This window comes from Pinus tabuliformis, chromosome 4_1 (assembly GCF_031772625.1).
Source record: "Pinus tabuliformis cultivar Carrire ecotype Pingquan chromosome 4_1, CPIR1, whole genome shotgun sequence".
Classification (NCBI taxonomy): Eukaryota; Viridiplantae; Streptophyta; class Pinopsida; order Pinales; family Pinaceae; genus Pinus; species Pinus tabuliformis.
The window spans coordinates 590,214,152-590,239,493 of NC_142303.1; the positions used below are offsets into that span (position 1 = coordinate 590,214,152).

General features: G+C 38.6%; 1 protein-coding gene across 3 annotated transcripts in view; it reads right to left on the minus strand.

The window, feature by feature from the left end:
- Window positions 1–25,342, minus strand: part of LOC149177348 (Cyclin/Brf1-like TBP-binding protein) — a 411,187-nt gene that overhangs the window by 248,888 nt on the left and 136,957 nt on the right. For all 3 annotated transcript variants that reach the window (XM_089420099.1, XM_089420101.1, XM_089420100.1), the window contains 2 exons: window positions 2,112–2,197; window positions 1,942–2,018 (listed from right to left, as the gene is read on the minus strand). In XM_089420099.1, coding sequence (XP_089276225.1) covers window positions 1,942–2,018; window positions 2,112–2,197 — 163 coding nt within the window. The remainder of the gene's footprint in view (window positions 1–1,941; window positions 2,019–2,111; window positions 2,198–25,342) is intronic.

Below are 25,342 nucleotides of genomic sequence, written 5' to 3' on the forward strand. Positions count from 1 at the left end.
AAAGATTATTGTAGACATAAAAGACCAAAATTTGCATTATGTGTCCCAATTACAACTCTCCAGCAAGTGTATTAGAACTGTTAGAAATCCATGCACCCCAGGTCCGGTCTATGCTCTTAGCTAGAAAACATAAACATACTAACAATGCTTAACTTCGAAAATTTAGCATAGCGGAATATACCAGCAATTAGATCAATAAGTACACAAGAATTAATGTGTACCAAACTTGTTTCTTATTAGTCCTTTAACAAGAAAACACACAGGGCTCTCATACCAAGGATAATGGCACTTTCTATCCCTGTATAGATACAAGTATGTCCTTTGACCAAATACCTTGGGCTGAGGCTTTGTCTTCTAAGCCTTTCCTTCCCAACACTTAGACACCTATAGCACTTAAAGCACACAGTTGTAGCACTACTAGCTTTTACCAGTGCACATTAAACTACCAAACACAAATCAGCTTACTTGGCAAGCTTTACTTCCTTGTTGTAGCAAACAAACCTTCTTTTCTATGCATAGCAGCCCTCTGCTAATGCTTAGCATACTCAACCAGCTCCTTAAGTCTTGGCTTATCACACAGTTGCACCTTTCAACCTTCTTTTCTAGCCCTTGGCCTCCTTGATCTTCCTTCGGCCAACTCAGCAACTCCTCTACCAGCTCAGTAGCATTTCCAGCCTTACCAGCCAAGCCTACAGCCCTCCTACGACCTCCCATAGCCCCCTACAACGCTCTTGCAGCCTGCGGCCTCCTTGTTGTAGCCTCAACCCTCTAAAGAACAATCTTCCATAAGGCATGCATCCTTTTCTCCTTGGTTGCGGCCTCCTTTGGCTGTCTGCAACTAGTTTTTTCTCCAACAGCAGATGTCTTCCAACCCTACTCCGCCTCCTCTATGACCACAGAAATTTAGTTGTCCTACCCAAGCCGCCTCTTTCTCAGCTACGGCTCCTTTTGCTGCCCTTTCTCACACACAAGAGAAATTTTCCTTCATGCTCCTTGTCCCTTGTATTTATACCCTTCCAAGAGGTGTGAAACCCCAAGGGTCGTGTCTCTTGGCCTTGTTGACTGACCTAAGCCCACTTGACCCTCAAGTTAATTTTTTTTTTGTAAGCTTGGCAGGACTACATGTTCATCATGTCCAATATATCACCCCGATGGGGACAGGAAATTGAACCGCTGACTTCACATCAAAAAGTGCCTTAATAGAACACCCAATCACCATCTATCCAAGACCCCGTGGACACCCTTAAGTTGACTTATAATTAAATTAGATTTATAAATTTTTTTCCTTGGGTTCCAAACCCACTCCTTTGGGTCCAAAACCCCAAACTTTGGGTGCAATGCCCACGCATCATCCTTTGTGAGTGTTTCTCTCTCACAAGACTAGCACCAACGGCGTGTGAAAGTACCTCTCGATGCTACCCAATCTCAACAGAAACTTCCCAAGAAGGATACATCTAACACACACCCTATTACTATTTGTATCCCCTATGATTGGTCATTTCCTACTCAAGGGGCACCCTACATAACTATGTCACTTTGTTACACAAACACTATATCCCATCATATTTATTTGTTTACATTTGGTCACATGTAGTAAACAATTAACATTAAATACAATATTTGTGTGTTGATATTCTCCCAGTAGTTCCAATGGCATTGGGTATACTTCAAATTGTGTACCCTATGGACAGCGTAAGCCATGCCTGTATAAGTGTCGGCTCTTTGAATTCCATAGCTACATCTTTTAATGAAGATGACAATTCACTCAATGTTGCAATTTACCATTTTAAGAGTTTGTTATCATATACTGTTCTTATATTAACCCAGTAAAGCGCTTCTTTTGGGGTCTTTCAAAAGATATAAATTACATACTAATCACTTGATATATCAATAAGAAAAAGCTCATCTAAGTATGATGAATTTCAGATATTAATTACTTACCGACACACGATATAAAGACAGGCAGCTGCAACTTGCTTTGTCCGTCTACCTCTGGTAAAGTTGCGTTCAACTGCAATCTATAAAATGGCAACAACGTGAGATTCTTATTTGATGTTTCTAAAGAAAATAGTTTAACCATAGCCATAATCATATAAGGATATAAAACATACTATGTATAACCGATGCCCTGCATTAACAGAATCCTCCCTGGCACTAACAGACAGGCTTTCTGCAATAATTTCTATCTCTTCTCTTCCTGTCATGAATACTCGAGTTGTGATAAACATGAATATTGAGTTTTTTGGATATCAATATTATTATTAAAATAAATAAAGTAAGAAGTCTAGCCATATTCTATATCAAGACAATTAATACAAGTTTTAACACAAGAAATTTTTTATATAGTTGCAAAATATTTTATTTTGAATCTAATGAATAACCACAAGCTCTAACAATTGCTCTTTAGAATTTAGAATTATAAATGTGTGTTTTAAGAATATAACAATTGACTAAAACCAAACTAGAAAATTACAAATATCACGAGATCAATAGCCACCATACGTGTGAGCACCCTGAGCAAGGACTATACATATCATCACAAACGTTAATTGCAACAGCATTTTCAGCAAAAATTCAAGAAATGTGAAAGTAATTACTTTCTATTAAAAATTTAAATGAGAAAGTCAATGAATCGCATGAATGAAAGACTTCAGCTATTGTACTTAAATAAACATTAAAATTTAAATACAAAATGAATGACTCCTATGCGGCACAAAATATCATAAGAACATGAAAACTGGAGGTAATTCCAATGTATCCAAATCATTTTTATCATGTTTTACAACTTCTAATTCAGTCCTCAATAATAAGATATGTCGATTGAAGGATACCCAAAGAGGGGGAATGTGAGTGTCAAAGACACTATTGCTTTGGTTTAATCTATTTCTCAACTAGGAAGATTATATATGATCCAAATCTACCAATACTCATTTTCACTCCCGGAAAGAGAATCGTGAAGTTCAAAATGTTGGTTTTATCAGAAAATAGACTGTTGAAAAGAAATGAGAAGGTTTTGGTGTTTCTATATCATTTCACCATTCTTTTGCTAGACCTGCAAGGTGTAGGATCATGGATAGTTTATCTCTCTGAAGGCTATCACATAGTTAAGCATAGAGATGTAATGATTTAAGCCATCCTTCTAGGATTACATTGATGGATATTTTACATTTAAGATGTTTATTAGAGGTAGTGGTTTTTCGTCCTCGAGAACAATTAGTTATGATAAGATAAGGACCCTTTCCCTCAGCTTACCTCTAACACCTCAAGAAAAGACCACCCATGGTATATCCAACCTATGCAATCCGGCATCGATCAGCATCTTGACCAGGCCCAAGTGATACAACCCTAGCTTGGGGTTCTTTCTCCTTTGAACTAATGTGGCCATCTTTGTTAGGTTCTTAAGCAAGAAATATTGCATGTTAAGGGGTTTACACCCTTCTAGGTGCATCAAGATCCTAATGTGATAATGGAAAACTAGACTATATCTCCCTTCGCATGTCACGAACTTCTGAATAACGAAGACAACATCCTACCATAAAGGAAGCAAGGCCTTTCTATGAATACCTTCTCTTAAATCCGTAAGTGGGGATGGCCTTTGCAGAAAAGGGCACCAACATTCTCCATCAATTTTGAAATTTTTAGACCAGTCCTCTCCATCCAGAGAAAGTTTAGTTATTGCAGAAATCATCGACTCATTGATCATTATAGTGAGTTGCCTGACAAATGTTTGTGCACCATTAAAGGTTTGGGCAAACTCCAGCACAGTAGATGTGTCGTGCCCTTGGAATTGGTCGAGGAATTCAACCCACTCGGCTTCTACAAAGGCGCTCCATACTTCGGGCTTACTATGGATGGCATTCATATTTTCGGGCTCAATGCAATTGATGGTGCCCCCCATAGCTTTCTTCCCTATAATCCCTACACTATAACTTAGTTCTCATATCACAAACCACTCTGTAACCATACCATGTTTGAATAGATGACCATAACACGGTGGATGACTGATCGAATGATTCAAATCTCAATCTCCGAACATTTTGTAGATGACAAGTCACCTTTTTCTTTGGAGCAAAAGGGGGACAAATGTTGAGAGCCTCATCTATAAATAGAGAGTTCCTCCTCCTTTCCAAATCATTGTGAATTGTTCAAATCATTATGCCATAATGTAATTATTTTCATGCACCTTTGGTGTTAATATTGGAGTCTCTCTCTCTTGGTTGTTCTAAATAGTTTTCAAAGGAAAATTTGTGATTAATTCAAGATTACTACAAAGGCTAGCAAGATACATCCACTGAAGGGCAGCTTTATCACTTGGAGAGGGACATCTAAGATTTAATCTCATACTTCTCTCTTGTTGGTTTGAGGTGCATATTGGATCTCCTTGTTGGGCTATACCTAAGGTTCCTCAAAAAGGGTTTCATTTTATTTCATTTCATAGTTGCTCTTATGGTTGAAGGCTTTCTCGTTGAAAAGGATCCCATATGTAAGGCTTGGTTTCATATCGTGTCTTTATTAGACAAACTAGTGTTCTACCTCTTTTCCCTTATCCACAAGCATTGGGCAACCAACTTAAGAAGGGCATACATTTTGACCACAATAGCCCTAATGGAGATAAGGCACTTAACCCCTAATCCAACAACCAACAAATCTTTTCAAAAAAATTGCAATTGCCTTTTATTTATTTATATTATTCAAAAAAACCTAAAAATACAAAAATCTAACCATCAAAAATATAAAATAATATGGAATATCATGCATTTATTGTTTGTAAAAAAGTTGATAGATTACGTTTTTGAAATTAGAAGTTTTCTTGGAAATCATGCCATAATGGGGATAAAGGACCAAGTAAAATAGCCCTCTTAATTATTGCTTCAAAGGTTCATCTCAACATCAATTTGAGGGTTTTGAAGGAGTCCTCACAAGTCTGAAATTTATTTATAGGAATATTTACAAAGGTTGTTGAGGCTTCTTGCATAGGGATTCATGATGTTGAAATATGTAACTAGGTTTAGTGACTGGTCTTCATAATGACATATGTAATGAGGCTCCTTGCATAGGGATTCATGATGTTGAAATATGTAACTAGGTTCAGTGATCGGTCTTCATAATGACATATGTAATCATGATTTTATGTATTTACTGAAAAGAGAAAAATAAATTTATTATTATTCTTGAAGCATGGGTTTAATGCTCAAGGGAAATTTATTTTTAGGTCAATCACCCATTGAGTGCTTCTAGGGCTTGTCATTGAATCTATAAGTCAATTGATTCATTGTCATGTATTGAAGACCCATTTGGGCATGTTACATATTGTAAAAGAATTTATTTGAGTCAAAATAGAGTCAAAAGATCCTCCAAGACCTTCTCATGGTGCAAAGATCAAGTTGGCCTACATGAAGGGACAAGTTGTCCTAAAGATAGCAATGTGTACCCCTCACAAGCCTATTAAAAAGAAGGAACTCGGCCTCATCTGAAGACTCATTCAAGCAAGTTCGATCTTCTCAAGATAGAAGCTGGAAAAGGATGAAAAAGAAGGAGAAGAACTAGATCGAAGATTGTGGGCCTCTCTCTCTCTCTCTCGTTAAGGTTTCTACATTTTCTAAGCAGAAGAATTTGTTGGGCAGAAGAATTTGTTGGGCAAAAGAATTTGCTGGGTAGAAGAATTGCTAGGCAGGTCAAAGTTGCAGAATAATTTGTTGGGAAGGTCAAAGTTCCATAAGAATCTGTTGGGTAAGTCGAAATTGTAGAATTTGCTGGAAGCAAGGTTTTACGTGGTCTTGGAGGGTCTTGGTCAAGGGTCATAGGTCTTGGAATTTGTCAATTGAAGATTCTATAAGAAGAGAAGAATTCTTATGGGTTTTCCTCTCAATTGGACAGGTTTTGGCCCTGGTTGATCGCCTACATCTTGTGTCCTATTGTCTCATTGATTTTATTGTTTGGTAGTTGTTTGATGATAAAGAACACTAATAATAATCAAGTGAAAGAAGAAGCTAATCAAGTTAAGTAAAAATATATCACAAGCAGTTATCAAGTTAAGAGAAATCATCTACTCTAGCTGCCCCTAGATTTCTCAACATGGTATCAGAGCTAAGGTGACAAGACAAGGAAAGGCAGCTTAAAGAAGGACACTTAAGGGTTGGACTCTAGAAAAGCATCTAAAAAGCATGAAGAAGGAGAAGTGAAGCATCTTAGATATGTTTTTGGGCTATATTCCTCCACATGTGCGAAGATTAGGGCATCATCTTGCAACAGAAAATTCTGAAGTATAAGCTACTCCAAGAGAGCCGAAGTTTTGGGGCAAAAGAAGTCTCCCTTGCAAGCCAAATTAATAAGAAGAAGATTCCATCTCAAGCAAAGGAGAAAGGAGACAAATCCATCCATCTTCTAGTCACACGTATGAACTAGGGTTTCTGCAGAAGAAGCTAAAATTGCAGTCCTGCAACAGCAAGCCGAAATTTTGAAGAAGGGCCAAAATCTGAAGTTGTAAGTTTGACAAGCGTGACTGGAAGGAACTAAGAAGACCTCAAAACCCTAGCTCATCCATATAAGAACTACACATTGAAGCATCTAAAAGTCTCTACATACTAGAAAAGCATAAAGAAATGTAATCATCATCATCAAGGAATCAAGGTGATCTCCCTCTCATTGAAGGACCACTTTTGAAGGAAGACATCTTCATCAAGAAGTCATCTTCAATCATCATCAAAATCAATAAGGCATCAAGTTGAAGATATTAACATTAAGGAGCATCTTCACTTGACAAGTAAGTATCTTTATATATATGTCTGAATCTGTTAAAACGACTTCATTTTGCAAGGAAAGCAACAAATTGTTTGGGTCATCAAACTTTCTTACATGGAAGAAAAGGAAAGATTTGATCTTCATAGAGAATGAAGTCGTTGAACATGTTAAGGGTACAATCATTAAACCTCCAAAGGAAGAAGCTCAAGCCCTAGCAAAGTATGAAAGGGGAAGTAAGGGTTCAAAGGATTCTCACAGAATCCATCAAGGATCCCCTCATACCTTATGTATCAAAGTTGGAGACATCAAAAGAAATATATGACAGGCTGGTAGAATCGTTCTCTATAAGTATTGTCAGAGAAGTGATCTCATTAAGACAAGAACTCCACAAGATGGAGATATCAAAAGAAGGAATAGCCTCATACTTTATGAGGGTGTCAAAAATTAGAGACCAACTACAAGAATTGGGAGAAATAACGTCTGATAAGGAAATGACCACCAGAGTACTCAATGCACTACCAGAGGAATGCAGCAACTTCACATTAAGCACTTATGGGAAGAAGGAAGCTACTCCATTCAATGAACTATAGTCATTGTGCAAAATCGAAGAAACCAGGCTAAAGGCAAAAAGTCATGTAGGATGAAACGAGCAAACTCAAGCATTTGTTGCCATGGCAAAGAGAAACGGAAAGTTTGGCCCTCAAAAAAGGAAAAAGAATATGGCAAAGGTTCAATGCTATGGATGTCAAGAATATGGGCACTACAACAGAGATTGTCCCAAACTCAAGAAGGACAAGAACAAAAGAGGAAGGGAAGAAGCCCATATCACTAAAGAAGTGGAAGAAGCTGAAAAGAAGAATTCAAAAAAGGAGGAAGTAAAAGATCTCTATTATGATTGAGATAATCTTCTCCACCTGGTTCTTTTCAGTTTTTGTAAAGTATAGCTATCATTGTAGGAAAGGTTAGAAGCATGATGGGATGCATCACTCTAGGAGATGTCATCATAAGAGCATATGATGGAAGCAAGAGCTCATGACATCAAAAGAAGCTTGAAAGATAGCTGAAGTAGAAAATTGTGGCAGTCATCATTAGAAGAAAGTAGCTCTTGGTAACCTCATTAGAAGCATAAGTAGTACTTATGGGTAAGAGGAAGTCATCTAGTGTAGAGTTCATCATACATCATTGGAAAGGAGCATTTGCAAGATGAGGATAATCAAGATCCTCCACTGGAATCTTCATTAGAATTTTCATCTCTTGGAAGAAGCAAGTGGCTCGCTGAGAATTCCACCTTGGATGGGGGTCATTATTTGGAAGAATGATGATATGATGGCAAAGGAATGTAGCAAGTCAAGATGATTTAAGTACTTTCAATCAGGGGAAAGAAGTTGTTGAAGTTTGTCCAAATTATCAAAAGAAGAAAAGAGGTATGTATGCGTATGTTTAATAAACTCATCAAATAGTTGCAGATAGCATGGATACTCTATCTCATGAATATGTTCAAAGTAAAGGGTTCTCTTCTAAAGATGCATGAAGGCATGGTTCACATATTGACTAGATGAAATCAACATGATATGTCCTCATATGGAATATGAGGTGGTTGACAAAGATGAAGGAACTAATGGCTAGAAGTTCCTGGGAAGCAATGTGTGAAGAAAGAAAGAAGAGATCATGAAAGATGCAACTACGGTCACAGGAAGTCAACATCCGATGACTAGAAGAATTAATCATGACATCTCGATAGAGAAGAACACTGTGATGAGGTCTGTAGAGAAAGGAGACCCTTGACATACGAAGTCTTGAAGATGTGTTAATAAATGTGCAGGATGTTGCAGGCAAGCTAGATGTCATGATGAAAGGCCATCACAAAAGGTAATTGTAATATGATGTTCATTTTTTATTTTGAATAACATCTGGACGGATTGATACAGGGCTACCAAAGAAGGGTTGTAAATGACACCTACAAATAGCACTCATGTGGTTGGATGAAATATCCTAAAAGGAAGCATGACTTGGAAAAGATAGTTGTATGAAGAAAGTCAGATGGGGAGTAGAGGATCACTTTCCGACAGAGAGAAGGATGAAATGACTGATGTGGCTCGTGAAGGAAAGTGATGGATAGTCGATGCCCTACAAAGAAGTCCCAAAAGATGAAGGCTCCACAAATAAAATGAAACTCATGACATCGAAAGAGGGAACCCTACAAGCAGTTGATTGTCCCATATCTCCACCTAGAGCAAAAAGTTGTTGGAAGCATGTCCCTAGTTAAGAGGGAGCTTGGGCACATTCCTTCATAGGAATGGGTATATCCTCCCTAGTTGAGATGGAGAGATAGGCACATCATTCTTGTCTTCACTTGGGAAGAAAGAATGGAGGATTGGGTAAGCATCTGCCATCTGATACTCTTTGAGAATGTGGTAAGGCATCCAAGATAAGAGTAGTCGTAGAGGACTGATATTCTTTGAGGACTAGGAGTCCAAGATTAGAATATTCTTGGAAGGACGTACCCTGTGAACACCCAGGTGGGGTATGTTCCTTGAGAGACAAGGATGAAGGTGTCTATAAATCATCGGTCTCACCAGCATTGTGCTATGATCTTGTGGAGAGATAGAGATGTTAGTCAAGCCCTTGCTATCTAACAATGTTGGATGAAATAATGCTAAACAAATGGGTTACCAATCCGACTCTTCTTATGAGAATTCTTCAGATTGAGAATGTCCAAGTACCTTGTATGGATTATAAATACCTCCCTAGTTAAGAGGGAGCATTGAAATATGTAACTAGGTTCGGTCTTCATAATGACATAAGTAATCATGATTTTATGTATTTAATGAAAAGAGACAAATAAATTTATTATTATTCTTGAAGCATGGGTTTCATGCTCAAGGGAAATTTGTTTTTAGGTCAAGCACCCATTGAGTGCTTCTAGGGCTTGTCATCAAATCTACAAGTCAATTGAGTCATTGTCATGTATTGAAGACCCATTTGGGGATGTTACATATTGTACAAGAATTTATTTGAGTCAAAATAGAGTCAAAAGACCCTCCAAGACCTCATCATGGTGCAAAAATCAAGTTGGCCTGCATTAATGCACAATTCGGCCCAAAGATAGCAATTTGTACCCCCCACAAACCTATAAATAAGAAGGCAATCGACCTCATTTGAAGACTCATTCAAGCAAGTTCGATCTTCTCAAGATAGAAGCTGGAAAAGGACCAAAAAGAAGGAGAAGAACTAGATCAAAGTTTTTGGGCCTCTCTCTCTCTCTCATGTTAGGGTTTCTACATTTGTTGGGTAGAAGAATTTAATAGGCAGAAGAATTTGTTACGCAGGTCGAAGTTGTAGAAAAATTTACAAGGCAAGTCAAAGTTGCAAAAGAATTTGCTGGACAGGTCGAAGTTCCAGAAGAATCTGCTTGGTAAATCGAAATTGCAGAATTTGCTCGAAGCAAGCAAGGTTTGACTTGGTGTTGGAGGGTTTTGGTCAAGGGTCATAGGTCTTGGAATTCGAAGATTCTATAAGAAGAGAAAATTTCTTGTAGGTTTTCCTCTCAATTGGAGAGGTTTTGGCCTTGGTTGGTCGCCTACATCTTGTGTCCTATTGTCTCTTTGATTTTATTAGTTGGTAGTTGTTTGATGAAAAAGAACACTAATAATAATCAAGTTAAATAAGAAGCTAATCAAGTTAAGTAAAAATATATCACAAGCAGTTATCAAGTTAAGAGAAATCATCTACTCTAACTGCCCCTAGATTTCTCAACACATGAAAGGTTGTCTCTGACCTCTTAAAAGGTCATAGTTATATTTTTGAAGTATTTTAGGTGCATATCATTAACATTTGAAAGTATTTAAAGTTGTCCTAAATGCTACAAAAAGTCTCATCTTCACTAGGGCACTTTTCATTTTTAAGCCCTTGGGGTTTGGACCAGGGTTGTGAGGGAGCGCACCCCCCTATTGAGAAATCTAGAGAACCATTAGTTAGGTGATTTCTCTTTGATTAGTAACTACTTGTGAATGCTTTTTACTTCTTTAGATTAGAATCTTCTTCTTCTTAGACTATTAGTTTTCTTCTTCATCAAACAGTAACCAATGCATGAACATAACTAGACAAGAGACACAGAATGTAGGCTATCAGCTAGGGCCAAAACCTCCCATGCTTTGAGGAAAACCCGCACAAATTCTTCTTATAGAGATTCTAATTGACGAATACCAAGACCAAAACCCTTGACCTATCTTCCACTCCAAGACCAAGACACAAGTCCTCTTGACAGACACTCTTCTTCTTGACTCCTCTTCCACTTCGACCTTCTTATCATCATCGAGATCTTATCATTGTCTTTACACTAAGACCTCTTTTACTATGAGATCTCTTTGTTGTCATATAACCGAGACCTTACTTCTGTGAGACCCTTACTGAGATTGTCCTTTGCACTTTGTCACTGAATTCAGAGAGATTTGCACTCCTCTTGACTGTGATCCTACTTCAAAGAGATCTGAATTGTAGCCTCCTTGGATCACCAAATTGTAGTCTTCTCTAGCGTCGATTTGGAGTATACATGTCCTTGTTTGAGCTGTTGTAGTACCGAACTTCACTCAGAAAATTTGAACCTATGTTTTTTGTGATAAGCCCAAACCAAACCCTCATTGTCCCTTCCTTATCTATCCAAGCTCCTTCCCAGGTATCCGAACTGTGATCTAAACCTATCACTGTTCTTTTCACCCGAATTTCAGAGAGAAATGCGAATACTGAACTGTGTAAAATGCAAACAGCCTTCACCCATGTATTGTTGGAAATAATACTGAGAGGGGGGAGTGAATCAGTATTAGCAAATCAATAATCTTTTCATTTCCATTATCAGATTCATATGCGCTACTTCAGTTAAGGCAACCTGTGTGCATACACAACTGTGTTTAATGTAACTAACGTATATCCAATAAACTTATGATTCAGTTAGTTGATCTTTAATGAGTGCATCAGAACATTATTAACCATATAAACAGTAAACAGGTGCAGTAACACAGAACAGATCATCACACATAAGAAGCACACATAAACACCATGATATAAGGTGGAAACCCAATGTGGATGAAAACCACCTGATGTAATTCATCTCTATCTTCTTTTTAATAAGAAACTTCTTTTTACAATATTTATGTACTGGTGTAGTCTTATACTAGTACGCAAGCTTCTACCTGCAAAGGGCTACAACCTTCTCTAGTTCTCCAGCTTCTCCTGGAAGGGAGCTACAACCCCCTGGCTCTTGTACTAGTTGATGTACTAATACGTAGGTGCTAACCTATAGAAGGCTACAACCTTCTCTTTTCTTCAGGGACCACGTTTCTTAAATTTTCAAACTGGATCCATCAATACAAAAGTAATCACTACTGCAATACAACCATCAACTCTGAATCACACAACAACTGAATCACTGAAACCCTGTCATCAAAACACAATCACCAGAACATAGAGCAGAGCCCAGAACTCTGCAACAACCACTAGAACCAACATCAACCTCAAATATCAAATCTCATAATGCATACGCTACTTGACTGTGTCGAACCAGCGTGTATACGCTCTTTCACCAGAGGGAACCTGCTTACGGATCTGAAAATAATTACTTATTCCTTCACTGCAATTTCAATCTCAAATATACCCAGAACATAAGATATAAAGGATAAGACATGCGTCAGTATTCAGATCTATTCATGATCATACCATATATCGATAATGCATTTTAGTCTTCATGTTCCCGGTCCATCAACCTTCATCAACCGCATAGGTGCTTCCAGCATACTAGATCTCACACTTCATCAGATATTCATCACTTGCACACCTCACCTTCTTGGCCTAATGATCTTCTCCTTATATAGGTTTAGGCCTCTCTCAATACCATGGTCCAAAACCATCACCTTGGACCCAATCCCTAGGGTCAACACTTCGGACCAAATACCATGGACCAATACCAAAATACCATGGACCAAATACCACGAACGAAAACTTAGATTCCCAACATGTATGCGCCTTTCCTTCTGTAAACGTGCGTGTGTACGTATACGCGACTTGGTATATGGTGAACCCGCGTGTATACGCTTCTTTGTCACATCCAACCTGCGTATACCTCTCTGATCATTAATTCTTTCTTCATTCTGTGAGTCTGAACTGTGATCTATCATCTGAGTGAGTTGCCATCAAGGACAACACTTGAGTCATACCTGTATCATAATGCCAACAATCTCCCCCTTTGACATCAAGGGCAAAGGGCAGACCAAGATATTCTCTCCCTTGGTATACATTCTGCTGTCCATACTCCCCCTAAGTACATGTTGAATTCTCTGATTGAGCTCCCCCTTTGTATATGCTAAGATGTATCAATCCGTCCATGCTCCCCCTGAGCACATGCCAAGTCTAAACAAGACCATGATAGTCATCAGCAACTATCATTCACCATATGATTTGCACTATAATCATCTCTCATCAACATCAACAACCTGTAACTTGCAATATCATTCTCTTGACCAACCAACAGTAAGTAGCAAGATGTATCATTTAGCCACATAAGCATTATCACCAAAGTCTTCTAACCATAATGCCAACAATTCCAACAATTATTCGAAGCATATGCTCCCCCTGAACCTGTGCCAACCAACACATACCATGACTAAACCATATCAGACTTCTTTCCCTAAGTCTGTCCTGCTGCTTTTTCTTCAGAGCTCCATATACGCGACTCTGCAACCTCTAACTCGCGTATATACGTGATTTCTCTTTATAATATCTGCGTATGTAAATTGGAATACTGAAGGTCTACACTTTCAGTTTCCCCTGTGTCTGTTATGTCTGCTAACTGAGTTATGCCACATCTTTCTGATTCTAATTTTGTCTTCTTCAATACCTAGAATTGCGATGATGTATGATCCTTTTTCTTTGGTGTCCGAATTTTGCTCCTGCATTCCTTTACTTTATGTCCAAATTTGTTACATGCATAACATCTTACATGTTTCATATTCCTTTTATTGCAATCAATAGCTTTGTGACCAAACATATTGCAAGGAAAACAATATCCCTTAAAGTACCTGGAATGTGACAGTTTTGATAGTAGGGGATCTTTGACTACTAAGAATATCATCCAAAATCTTAGTACTGTCTTGAAATCGTAACAGTTTATCCTTTTCTTCTAATTTACCTTTTAAGATATTTACCTCAACCTGATGTTGTTCTTCCTTTTCCAAATATTGCTTCTTTATGTTTTCTTCAGCTTTTCTTCCTTCTTCCACTTGTTGCCTTAATTCGAGCACTTCATGTTCTTGTTCTTCAAGAGCTTCTTTATTCTGCTTCTTTGATTCTTTAAGATCTTCTTTTAGAGAGAGGATCTTAGATTCAAGTCTCTAAATTGTTATGCTATGATCTTTTACTACATTTCGCAGTTACTCCCTTACTCTGTTTACTGTCTCTAGCTAATCTTTTAATCTAGTAACTTCTTATGTTTCTACGTCCTTATTTTCATATGCCATGAGAAGTCTAATGTCTTCATCACTATTGGATGAGTCATTACTTTTATCATGAGTATAATAACTTCTATTACCTTCTTCAGAAATCTTTCCTTTGTTATGAGGGCATCTAGCAGCGTAGTGACCAACTCTACCACAAGAAAAACATTTGAAAGGTAGCTTACCTTCGAACCTTCCAGATCCCTATTGAACATTCTTGACAAAATTTACCTCATATTCTTCTTCTAAAATGTATCCTGATTCACTGAATTTTTCTTTTCCCTTTGCGGATATTTTAAATGCAGCTTCTCTCATATCTGATGGTCCTCCTTTTCTCATTTCAAAAGCAGTTAGGATTCCGTGAAGCTGCGTCATAGTGATTTTCTGCAAATCCTCCTTTTCTTCTATCGCAGACACTTTGGATTCAAATTTATCAGACAAGGATCTCAAAACTTTCTCAACTAAGACAACTTACTTAATTTCTTCACCCAGATTCCTCATACAATTGACAATCTCATCTATACGCAAGAAGTAATTGGCTATGCTTTCATTACTATGCATCTTAAGAGTTTCATACCTTATTTTGAGAGTTTGAAGCTTAGCAAGTTTTACCTAATCATCTCCTTCATAGTTTAGAATGATTTTGTCCCATATTTCTTTGGCTGATTTGAGCTGCATGACCTTCACAAACTCTGATTTTGACAAACTTCCCAATAAGATAGTAACAGCTTTGGCATTGAGTTCATATTGCTTTCTATCTGCCGTATTTGTAGGAATTGTTGATGGATATGTATATCCTCCTTCCACGATTCCCCAAACATTTGTTCCAAGCGATTGTAGATATGTTGTGGTTCTTATCTTATAGTAGACAAAATTGTTCTCATCGAAGATTGGTGGTCTAAAGGATCCCTCTCTTTCTTGATTACTCATCCTGATGGATCTTCCTTCAAGCGATCAAGATTCTTCTGAAGGACCTGCTCTGATACCAATTGTTGGAAATAATATTGAGAGGGAGGAGTGAATCAGTATTAGCAAATCAATAATCTTTTCATTCCCATTATCAGATTCATATACGCTACTTCAGTTAAGGCAACCCGCGTGTATACGCAACTATGTTTATTGCAACTAGCGTATATGCAGTAAATTTATGATTCAGTTAGTTGATCTTTAATGAGTGCATCAGAACATTATTAACCATATAAACAGTAAACAGGGGCAGTAAAACAAAACAGATCATCACACATTAGAAACACACATGAACACCATGATATAAGGTGGAAACCCAATGTGGGTGAAAACCACCTGCTGCAATTCGTCTCTATCTTCCTTTTAAAAAGAAACTTCTTTTTACAATATTTTTGTACTGGTGCAGTCTTATACAAGTACGCAGGCTTCTACCTGCAGAAGGCTACAACCTTCTCTTGTTCTCCAGCTTCTCCTGGAAGGGAGCTACAACCCCTTAGCTCTTGTACTAACTGTTGTACTAGTACGTAGGTGCTGACCTACAGAAGGCTACAACCTTCTCTTTTCTTCAAGGACCACGTTTCATAAATTTTTAGACTGGATCCATCAATACAAAAGTAATCACTACTGCAATACAACCATCAACTCTGAATCACACAACAACTGAATCACTGAAACCCAGTCATCAAAACACAGTCACCAAAACATAGAGCAGAGCCCAGAACTCTGCAACAACCACTAGAACCAACAGCAACCTCAAATATCAAATCTCATAATGTATACGCTACTTGACTATGTCGAACCAGCATGTATATGCTCTTTCACTAGAGGGAACCCGCATACAGATCTGAAAATAATTACTTATTCCTTCGCTGCAATTTCAATCTCAAATATACCCAGAACATAAGATATAAAGGATAAGACATGCGTCAGTATTCAGATCTATTCATGATCATACCATATATCAATAATGCATTTTATTCTTCATGTTCCTGGTCCATCAACTGCATAGGTGCCTCCAGCATACTAGATCTCACACTTCATCAAATATTCATCAATTGCACACCTCACCTTCTTGGCCTAATGATCTTCTCCTTATATAGGTTTAGGCCTCTCTCAATACCATGGTCCAAAACCACGTAGAACCAATACCTTGGACCCAATACCTGGGGTCAACACTTCGGACCAAATACCATGGACCAATACCAAAATACCATGGACCAAAACTTAGATTCCCAACATGTACGCGTCTTTCCTTCTGTAAACGTGTGTGTGTACGTATACGCGACTTGGTATATGGTGAACCCATGTGTATACACTTCTTTGTCACAACACACCTACGTATACCTCTTTGATCATTAATTCTTTCTTCATTCTGTGAGTCTGAATTGTGATCTGTCATCTGAGTGAGTTGCCATCAAGGACAACACTTGAGTCATACCTGTATCATAATGCCAACATGTATATAATGGTTGCCCTCCATAAATAAGACGACATGAGTATATGAAGGGTTGTGTCTCCAAATAGGTAACCCAACATGTGCCATTCACTTCAATTGGAGGCCAACTTGAAAAGCAGGACTATGCTTGTCTTTGGAGGGCTCCTAGACACTTTCATGGACTCATATACATTTGACACATGCTCAAGAAGAGCTCTTCATACATGACACTAATTCTTTTGACAATTCCTAAAGGCTCACAATGGTAGCCATCTAAAAAAAAATCTCTTGCTCATGAAACCCATGAAGAAAGGCATTACAAAAATAATTTTATTTTCTTATTTTCATCATTTAGAAAGATCATAATTACATGTCATTATGAAGACCAAACCTAGTTACACTTTTCAACACTCCCTCTTAACTAGGGAGGTATTCATAATGGTACTTGGTCATTCTCAATCTGAAGAATTTCTCATAAGAAGAATCGGATTGGTAACCCATCTGTCTAGCATCATATTTAACCAGCATTGTCACATAGCAAGGCCTTGACTAACAGCTCTATCCACATGATCAGAGCACAATGTTGGCGAGACCAATGATTTATAGACACCATAATCATTGTCTCTCAAGGTACATACTCCACCCGGGTGTTCACAAAGTATGACCTACTTTGGACTATTCTTATCTTGGATAGCCAGTCCTCAAAGAATAGCAGTGATGTACGACTACTCTTATCTTGGATGCCCTATCTCATCCTAAAACATAATCGAATGCCAGATGTTTACCCAATCCTCCATTTTGTCTTCCCAGGTGAAGACTAGAATGATGTGTCTATCTCTCCCTCTCAATTACGGAGGACATATCAATTCCAATAATGGAATGTACTCATTCCTACGGAAGGAATGTACCTAAGCTCCCTCTTGGCTTAGGAATTTCCATGTTTCTTCCAAGTAAGAAACTTGTTTTCAAGCTCCCTCTTAATTAGGGACCTACAACAGCTCCTCAACCAGCTGCTTCAAGAGCTCCTTTCTTCGATGTCATGAATTTCTTTGTCAAGGAGTCTTCAACTTTTATGACTTCTTCATAGGGCACAGACCATCCATCACTTTCATCCATCGGTCAGTCATGTCATTATTCCTTTCATCAAAAAGCGATCCATTAGTCTTCATCTGGCTTTGCTTCATGTCATGTTGCCTTCTTCATGCCATATTTTCCAGAAGGATCTTACATCCTTTTATATGGTCCTCTTGGAAGACATCCACATTTCTTCTCTTGGCAGACTTGCGTAAACCCATCCAAATATTTGTTCAAAAATAAGAAATGAACACTTAAATGAAAATTACCTTTGTGATGGTCCTTCATCATGACATTCCAATGTGCATCAACATCCTACATATATGTTGAAATATCTCCCAAAGATATCCATTGTCAAGGGTCTCCATCTTTTCCAGACTTCTATCAGAGTCTTCATATCTTTCCAAGAGATTTCTTAGTCAAATCCTCTTGGTCTTCCAAATGTTGATTGCCTTTACCATGGTTGCATATCTCATGATATCTTCCTTCCTTTCCTCACACATTTCATTTCATTCCCAAGAGCTTCCAATCAGAGTTCCTCAATTGTAGTCAACCACCTCATACTTCATAAGAGGACATATTATGTTGATTACATCTAGTGTGACTCATGCCTTCCGGAATCCTTTGATAGGACAAGATTCCTTTCCTTTGATCATGCTACTCAAGATAGAGCAGTGATCCATGTTACCTGCAACCATATAACATGACTTTGTAATATCAAATACAAGCATACATACCTTATGTAACTTTAGGTCGTCTAGGCTTCTTTCAGCAACTTCCTTGATTGAAAAAACCTTCAACCCCTTGATTTGCTTCATCTCTTATGTCATCATACCATCATCCCATGAATTCCACAAGTTCGAGTTCTTGATGAAACACTTGCTTCCTCTCTAAATCGGTGAACCCTCCAATGAGGATTCCATCAAAGAATCTTGAGGATCTTTCATATCCCTATCCAACAGATGTTTCCTTTTGACTTGATGTATGATGAGACTTGTCTTAGATGACTTCTTCCTTTCCTTAAGTTTCCAATGAGGTTCCCAAGAGCTATATCCTTCATATTTGACTGCCATAGTTTTTTTTTAGTTGTCCTTCATGTTTCCTTATGTGTTGGAATTTCTAAGTCTATCCCTTAGAAATTCTTCCTGTACTATCTGATTTATTTCTTCCTACTTGTTCAGTTACTAAACAAGTTATTTACCATGTAAATACTGAAAATAAATACAAGTATAGTATCAACACATACAGATCATCATCTGAAAGAAACAAGCACACAAGTGACACTGTTGTTTTTGGACTAATGTCCCGGAAAAACCGAATGCGGAAAAACCATTGTAGCTATTCAGAGGGTTTTATTATTATGCAATTTCAGAATACAACCAGGGTGTCAGAAATGGCTCACCCAGTGTTGTGGGGGAGCGCCACCCCCCCCCCCCCGGGCGTATCCCGATCCCAATTCGCACTCCTGGAAAAAAAAATCCGCTCCCTGCCTATTGCTGGATCCAATTAGGGAGTGATCACTCCCATCGCTCCAAGAGAGGTCGGGGAGCAATCGCTCCCGGGCTATAAAAACGCTCTCGGCTGGTGAGCGACGCAAAAAAAAACATGTGGAGAAAAGAAAAACACGCCAGAAAATAAAAAAGGTCGCTGGTTTGGGGAAAAAAGAGAGGGAAGGGAGGGAGGGAGGGAGGGAATATAAATAAACCCTCCCTCCAATCAATTTCATTATTTTAGAAATTGTGAGTGAGAGTGAGAGTGAGAGCAAAAGGAGAGTAAGAGAGGGTGAGGAGCAAGAGAGAGCAAGTGAGAGTGAGAGCAAGGAGCAAGGTGCAAGGTGCAAGAGAGAGCAAGTGCCAAGGAGCAAGAGAAAGCAAGGAGCAAGGGGAGATTAGAGAGAGCAAGTGAGAGTGAGAGCTAGGAGCAAGGTGCAAGGTGCAAGGAGAGAGCAAGTGCCAAGGAGCAAGAGAAAGCAAGGAGCAAGGGGAGATTAGAGGCCAAAGAGGTAGGCTCTATTCTAGCGAAAAAAATTTAATGTTCATTACTAAATAAATAAATAATTTTTTTCTCCCATTCCATTTTTTTGCAGATTCAAACATCATGGTTATATTTCTTGGCATTTTCTTCTTCTTGGTTCCTTTTTTGGTTATTATGGTGTTGGAGAGTAGAAAAATGAGGGTTGAAAATGAAGAAGGGGGTTATAGTGGATTTGATGAAAACCCCGATGAGGAGTTGGAGGAGAATGAACATGAATCAACTCAAAAAACTAAACAAGACCAAACCCCATTGTGGAAATATGTTAATAGGCCTGAAGCAGGGAAAGGGGGTGGAACCACTAAATTTCATTGCCGCCATTGCAACAATAATTACACAGGTTCATACACCCATGCCAGAAAACACCTCTATGGGTAAAGGCCATGGGATGGAGATAAACAAATAGGAATCAAAACTTGTACAGGTGTGTCAGCAGCAGATAGAACCAAATACATAAGGGAAGAGGAGGAAGCCCAATACAAATCTAAAAAATCAAAGGGTTTCTCTGAACCAAGCTCACAATCACATGCACAACGAACTCTTTCAACATCCTCCCAAGGCAATGGATATGGAGGCGTAGAGTCACCAAGTTTAAGGCGTAGAAACATATCAGATTTCCTTGATGAAGGGTGTAGGAATGATGTGGATTCAAAAGTTTACAGGTTTCTCTATGCATGTGGGATACCATTCAATGTTCTTCGCTCACCTTATTGGCACGAAATGGTTTCTGCCATAAATGATGCCCCTAAAGGATACAAGAGCCCTAGGTATGACAAGGCAAGAACCGTTCAACTTGATCATGAAAAAACAAAAGTATCACATTCTTTGAATAGAATGACAAGTTCTTGGACTAACCATAGGGTGTCCATGGTATCTGATGTATGGACAAATGTAAAAGGCAAGCCATTGATAAATGTTCTTGTTGTGTCTGTTAGTGATGCCATCTTTCTTTCAGCATGTGATTACTCAGACAAGTTCAAGACTGACGTCAACATTGCAAAACCATTACTTGAAACAACTGAGCGTATTGGGTCATACAATGTCATCCAAGTCATCATTGATAATGCTCCTAATTGTAAGGTAGCGGGAGCAATTATTGAGGATAAATACCCCAACATATTTTGGTCTGGGTGTTTGGTTCACACAATGAACCTTTTGATGCATGATATTGTTAAGAACAAAAACGAACAATACAAATGGATTGGTTGGGCCAACCTGCACCAGGGAGTGGGATTAGGGTCAAACCCCATATAGATGAAGAGGTATCTACAAGATATTTGCAAGCATTAGAAAAGTTGATACCTGATAGGGAGGAATGTGCTAGTGTACGTCTTGAATTAGGCAGATACTTTAGTTGCATTGGTTTGTTTGGTACCTTTCATGCAATGGAAGATAGAGACAAATTTGATGCTCTCACATGGTGGGAATCATGTGGCAGGTAGGGACTTTTGCCAAAATTGGCAAAAAAAAGTTCTCTCACAGGTTGTAAATACTTCTTCTGCATAGAGGTGTTGGAGCACCTACAGCTTCATACATAATGTGAAAAGAAACAAACTCAATGAAAACCGGGCAGAAAGCTTGGTTTATGTGCACTACAACTTGAGGTTGTTGAGTCATTACTGTGATCAGGCTTATGAGGATCCAATATATAAAATTTGGGACAACCACCCAAAGGATGATAATTTGGAGGATGGCACTATACATCTTGAAGAACTAGAAACGGAACTTATGAGAGAGGAAAATGAAGCAATAACATGCCACCTCCACCATCCAGTAGCAGTGCTCGAGTTCTGAGTCTTGTTCCTTTGTTGTCGCCGCCTCCATCTACACCCTCACGTGGAGGGCATGTGCCTTCTGGTTATGGTTGTCGGTCTGTGCGGGAGGAGACTCCTAGAAGACCACCACGACCTGCTCATACATCAGACACTTCTCGTGGCAAGAGCCACATGAAGCAGTAGATAATCTATTTACAGTTTACTTGTCTTTTCTAGTTTCTATTAGTTTTCATAACTATTGAGTCTTGACTCTTTTATATTTATTATGATATTTTTTGTAAACAATATATGACAATTTAATTTGAAGTTTGAAGTTGGCAATTATAACTCATTGGTAATGATACTGAATTATGAATATGATGCTTCGTAAAAGTTGTTTCATTTCATTTCATAATTCATTTTATAACATTTCATTTCATGTTAGATATTATTTCTTGTAATTGTTAAACTTAGCTTACAAGTACAACTTTGGTGATTAATGATGATAAATGTTATATATTGAATTTTCAATTTTGAAATCTTCAAGTTGAAACTTTAAAATTGATGAATCATGATTCACGAGACTCAATATGTTGTATGTTACTAACTTGTGGACATGGTTGATGAAGATTATAACTTCTAGATGATTGATGTTATATGGTTCAATGATCAACCTATGTCTTTTTTATGTTTTTTATATCTAATTCATCATTATACATGTTTTTGTTGACATATATGTATCAAAATATAAAATATATATATATTATATAAAAATCCAGTGTTCCACGGGAACGTGTCCCCCAGGGTCGGGTGCACGCACCCCTTGCACCCGGGACGGGGAGTCTCTTGGGGGTGCGTTTCCCCACGCACCCTTTTTGGGAAGTCTCGGGGAGACCCAAGGGGGTGCATTTCCCCAATGTGGGAGTCTAGACTCCCCAAAAAGGGTGCATCTGAGCGTCCCCCTTCAATGTGGGAGTCTAGACTCCCCAAAAAGGGTGCGTCTGGGTGTCCCCCTTCAGTGTGGAAGTCTAGACTCCCCAAAAAGGGTGCGTTTGGGCGTCCCCCTTCAGTGTGGGAGTCTAGACTCCCCAAAAAGGGTGCGTCTGGGCGTCCCCCTTTAAATTTGTCTAATAAGACCCAAACTAAAAATTAAAAAATCAAAATCAAATCAATGTATTTGAATATTTCATTATTGATTTTTAATTTTTAATTTTTTTTATCGAATCTCATGGTATGTATGAATAATTCAATAATGAGACTTGAGTATGTCATATGATTCATGAATGATGTATGTATCAAAATGAACGATGAGGATGGATCAATGATTCAATTGTCTATTTAATATTTTTATGCTTTCATTATTGAACAGTGAACAATGAATATGACTTAGGGAAATTTCGGGTGTGCACGGAGACGTCGAGGTATTAAATTTAATATATATATATATATATTAAATTTAATACCTCGACGTCTCCCTGCACACCCGAAATTTCCCTAAAATTTGAGGGTACTCCCACACGTCCCCCCTGTGCGTCTCCCCGCACCAGAGTCATAGTGGAACATTGTAAAAATCGCTACGGGATTCGCTCCCAAACCGGGAGCTTTTGAAAATGTCGCTCCCGCACCCGTTTTCACTCTTGTGCCCCGCTTTCGCTCCCACTCCCAAGTAACACTGGGCTCACCCAATAAAGAATGCCCTCAGCAGTAGTACCTCTCAGTCGGAGACAGAGATTCCGACTAAATCACCGGATGAACAATCCCACAACAACAATACAGCTTTTGCTGCTCTGCGTCACCCTATCCAGCTCTCCAGCTCCATTCTGTCCCATGAAAATCTCCCAGCGCTGCCTCTAGGGCCTGCGTCAGCCTCTCTAGCCCTGCGTCAGCCTATCTGGCCCAATGTTAGCCTCTCGGGCTCTGCATCAGCCTCTGGAGCCTCTGCGTCTCACACGCTGGCCCTCTTTGGCTCTGCGCAACTCCTACTTGCCTCTGCATGGCCTCTGGCTGCCTCTGCGTGGCCTCTAGCTGGCTCTGCGTCAACCTCTCCCAGCTTTTGCGCTGATCCTCCCAGTACTAACTCTGCCTCTCTGCTATGTATTCACTACCCCTCAGCTACAACTCAGATCATTTTGCTCAATTTCCTCTGCAAACCCTGCCCCAGAAAATCGAGTTTTTGATCTCTCTCGGTGTGTTCTCCAACTGACCCTCAAGCCTCCTCTTATGCTTTTCTCGTTGGTCCATCAACGGCTGAGATTAAATCTCTAATCAATGACTAAGATTAAATTTGGCTTGATCCATGACTTTTGGACCATTCTAACCCAGTTTTATATTAATTCACATTAATATTTTATTTTTCCTAAGTTTAGACTTAAGAACTCCATTAAAAATATTAATTATTTTAAGATCTCCCAAACTGGTAAGATTCTGCCCAAACCATTTCTGGATCTTGGAGATCTCATGTGCTTTAGCCTCTCCACCTATTTTCAAGGCTAGAGCACATCCGATGCTATACCCCAAATCAACATTATGGTGATGTCATGAACTCTTGCTTCTAATGTTGTTCCTCTTACTGCTTCATCCACTTCTTCGGTGAAATGGACTTCTTCTCTATCTTCCTTGTTATTGCCCTTTTTGAGCTTAGGACAGTCTATCCTGTAATGCTCATAGCATCGAATCTTATATGATCTTCTCTCCTTTCTATAAATGTCTGAATACTTTTTGCCTTCAACCAATCTTCTTCTATCTTGCATAGAAACATCAAGTTGTTGAATGGGATAGCCTTCTTTTCCTCATAGACATTTGTTACCTTGTTCATCAGTTAATGCATTTAGAACAATGAGGATTATCTCTCCCATATCTTACAATTGAGATCTTATGAAGATAACCCTTTATCCTTTGATACCTCCAATTTGTGTAGATCAAATCTAAGTGATGTGACCTTCTTTATCGCATCTTCAGAGAATAGTTCTACTAGTTTATCATATATCTCTTTGATGTCTCCAATCCTGCTATATAGGGATGAGGGGACCTTTGACTGATTTCATAAGAATCTTTTGAGCCCTTTGATCCCTTTCCATGTATTCAAATAATGCTTGACCTTCGAATGGTGTGGAGGCTTTTTCATTGAAATGACTTCACTTTCTTCGAGAACTATCTTTATCCTCCTTTTCCATGCAAAGAAGTTCGATGACCCAACCATCTTATGGATCTCCTTGCAAATCGAAGTCATTTTACTAGATTAGATTATAGAATAAAAAAATAGCTACTTGACAAGTGAAGATGAAATCTTCAACTTGACACCTTTGATGGTGGTCAATGAAGATGCAGTATTGCTCTTTTAGATGATCTTCTTTCAAATGAAATCCCTTCTTCAATAAAAGGAGATTGCCCCTTTTATGATGACAACACCTTTGATCTAGCTCCCTTTGATGATGATGATTGATGAGGATTTCTTGAAGCTTCATCGAATGATCTTCTTTAAGGATAAGGAGGTTGTTGCTTCAATTGGAGGGAACTTGCCTTGTAGCCTTCTTTGTCTTCAAGATACTTCGACTTCTTGGTTGTAAATGAGTGCAGATTAGAAATGCTTCTAGGGTTTCGACTTTCTTCGAGATTATATGATCTTCGTCCTTAAAGTGCTTCTCTTAGATGTCTATACTTTGGGCTACCATGCTTTGTAGATCTCTTCAACTTGATGAGGGTCTTTATGGTCTTTTGATGATTACAATAGGATCTAATACTTATGTTGGTGTAGACTTCTAGTTGCCTTGATTTGTAGATCTATTCACCTTGAGTAGAAATAAGGCTTTGCCCTTGATTATTTGATGATCCCAAGACTTCTTTTGAAGTAAAATTTC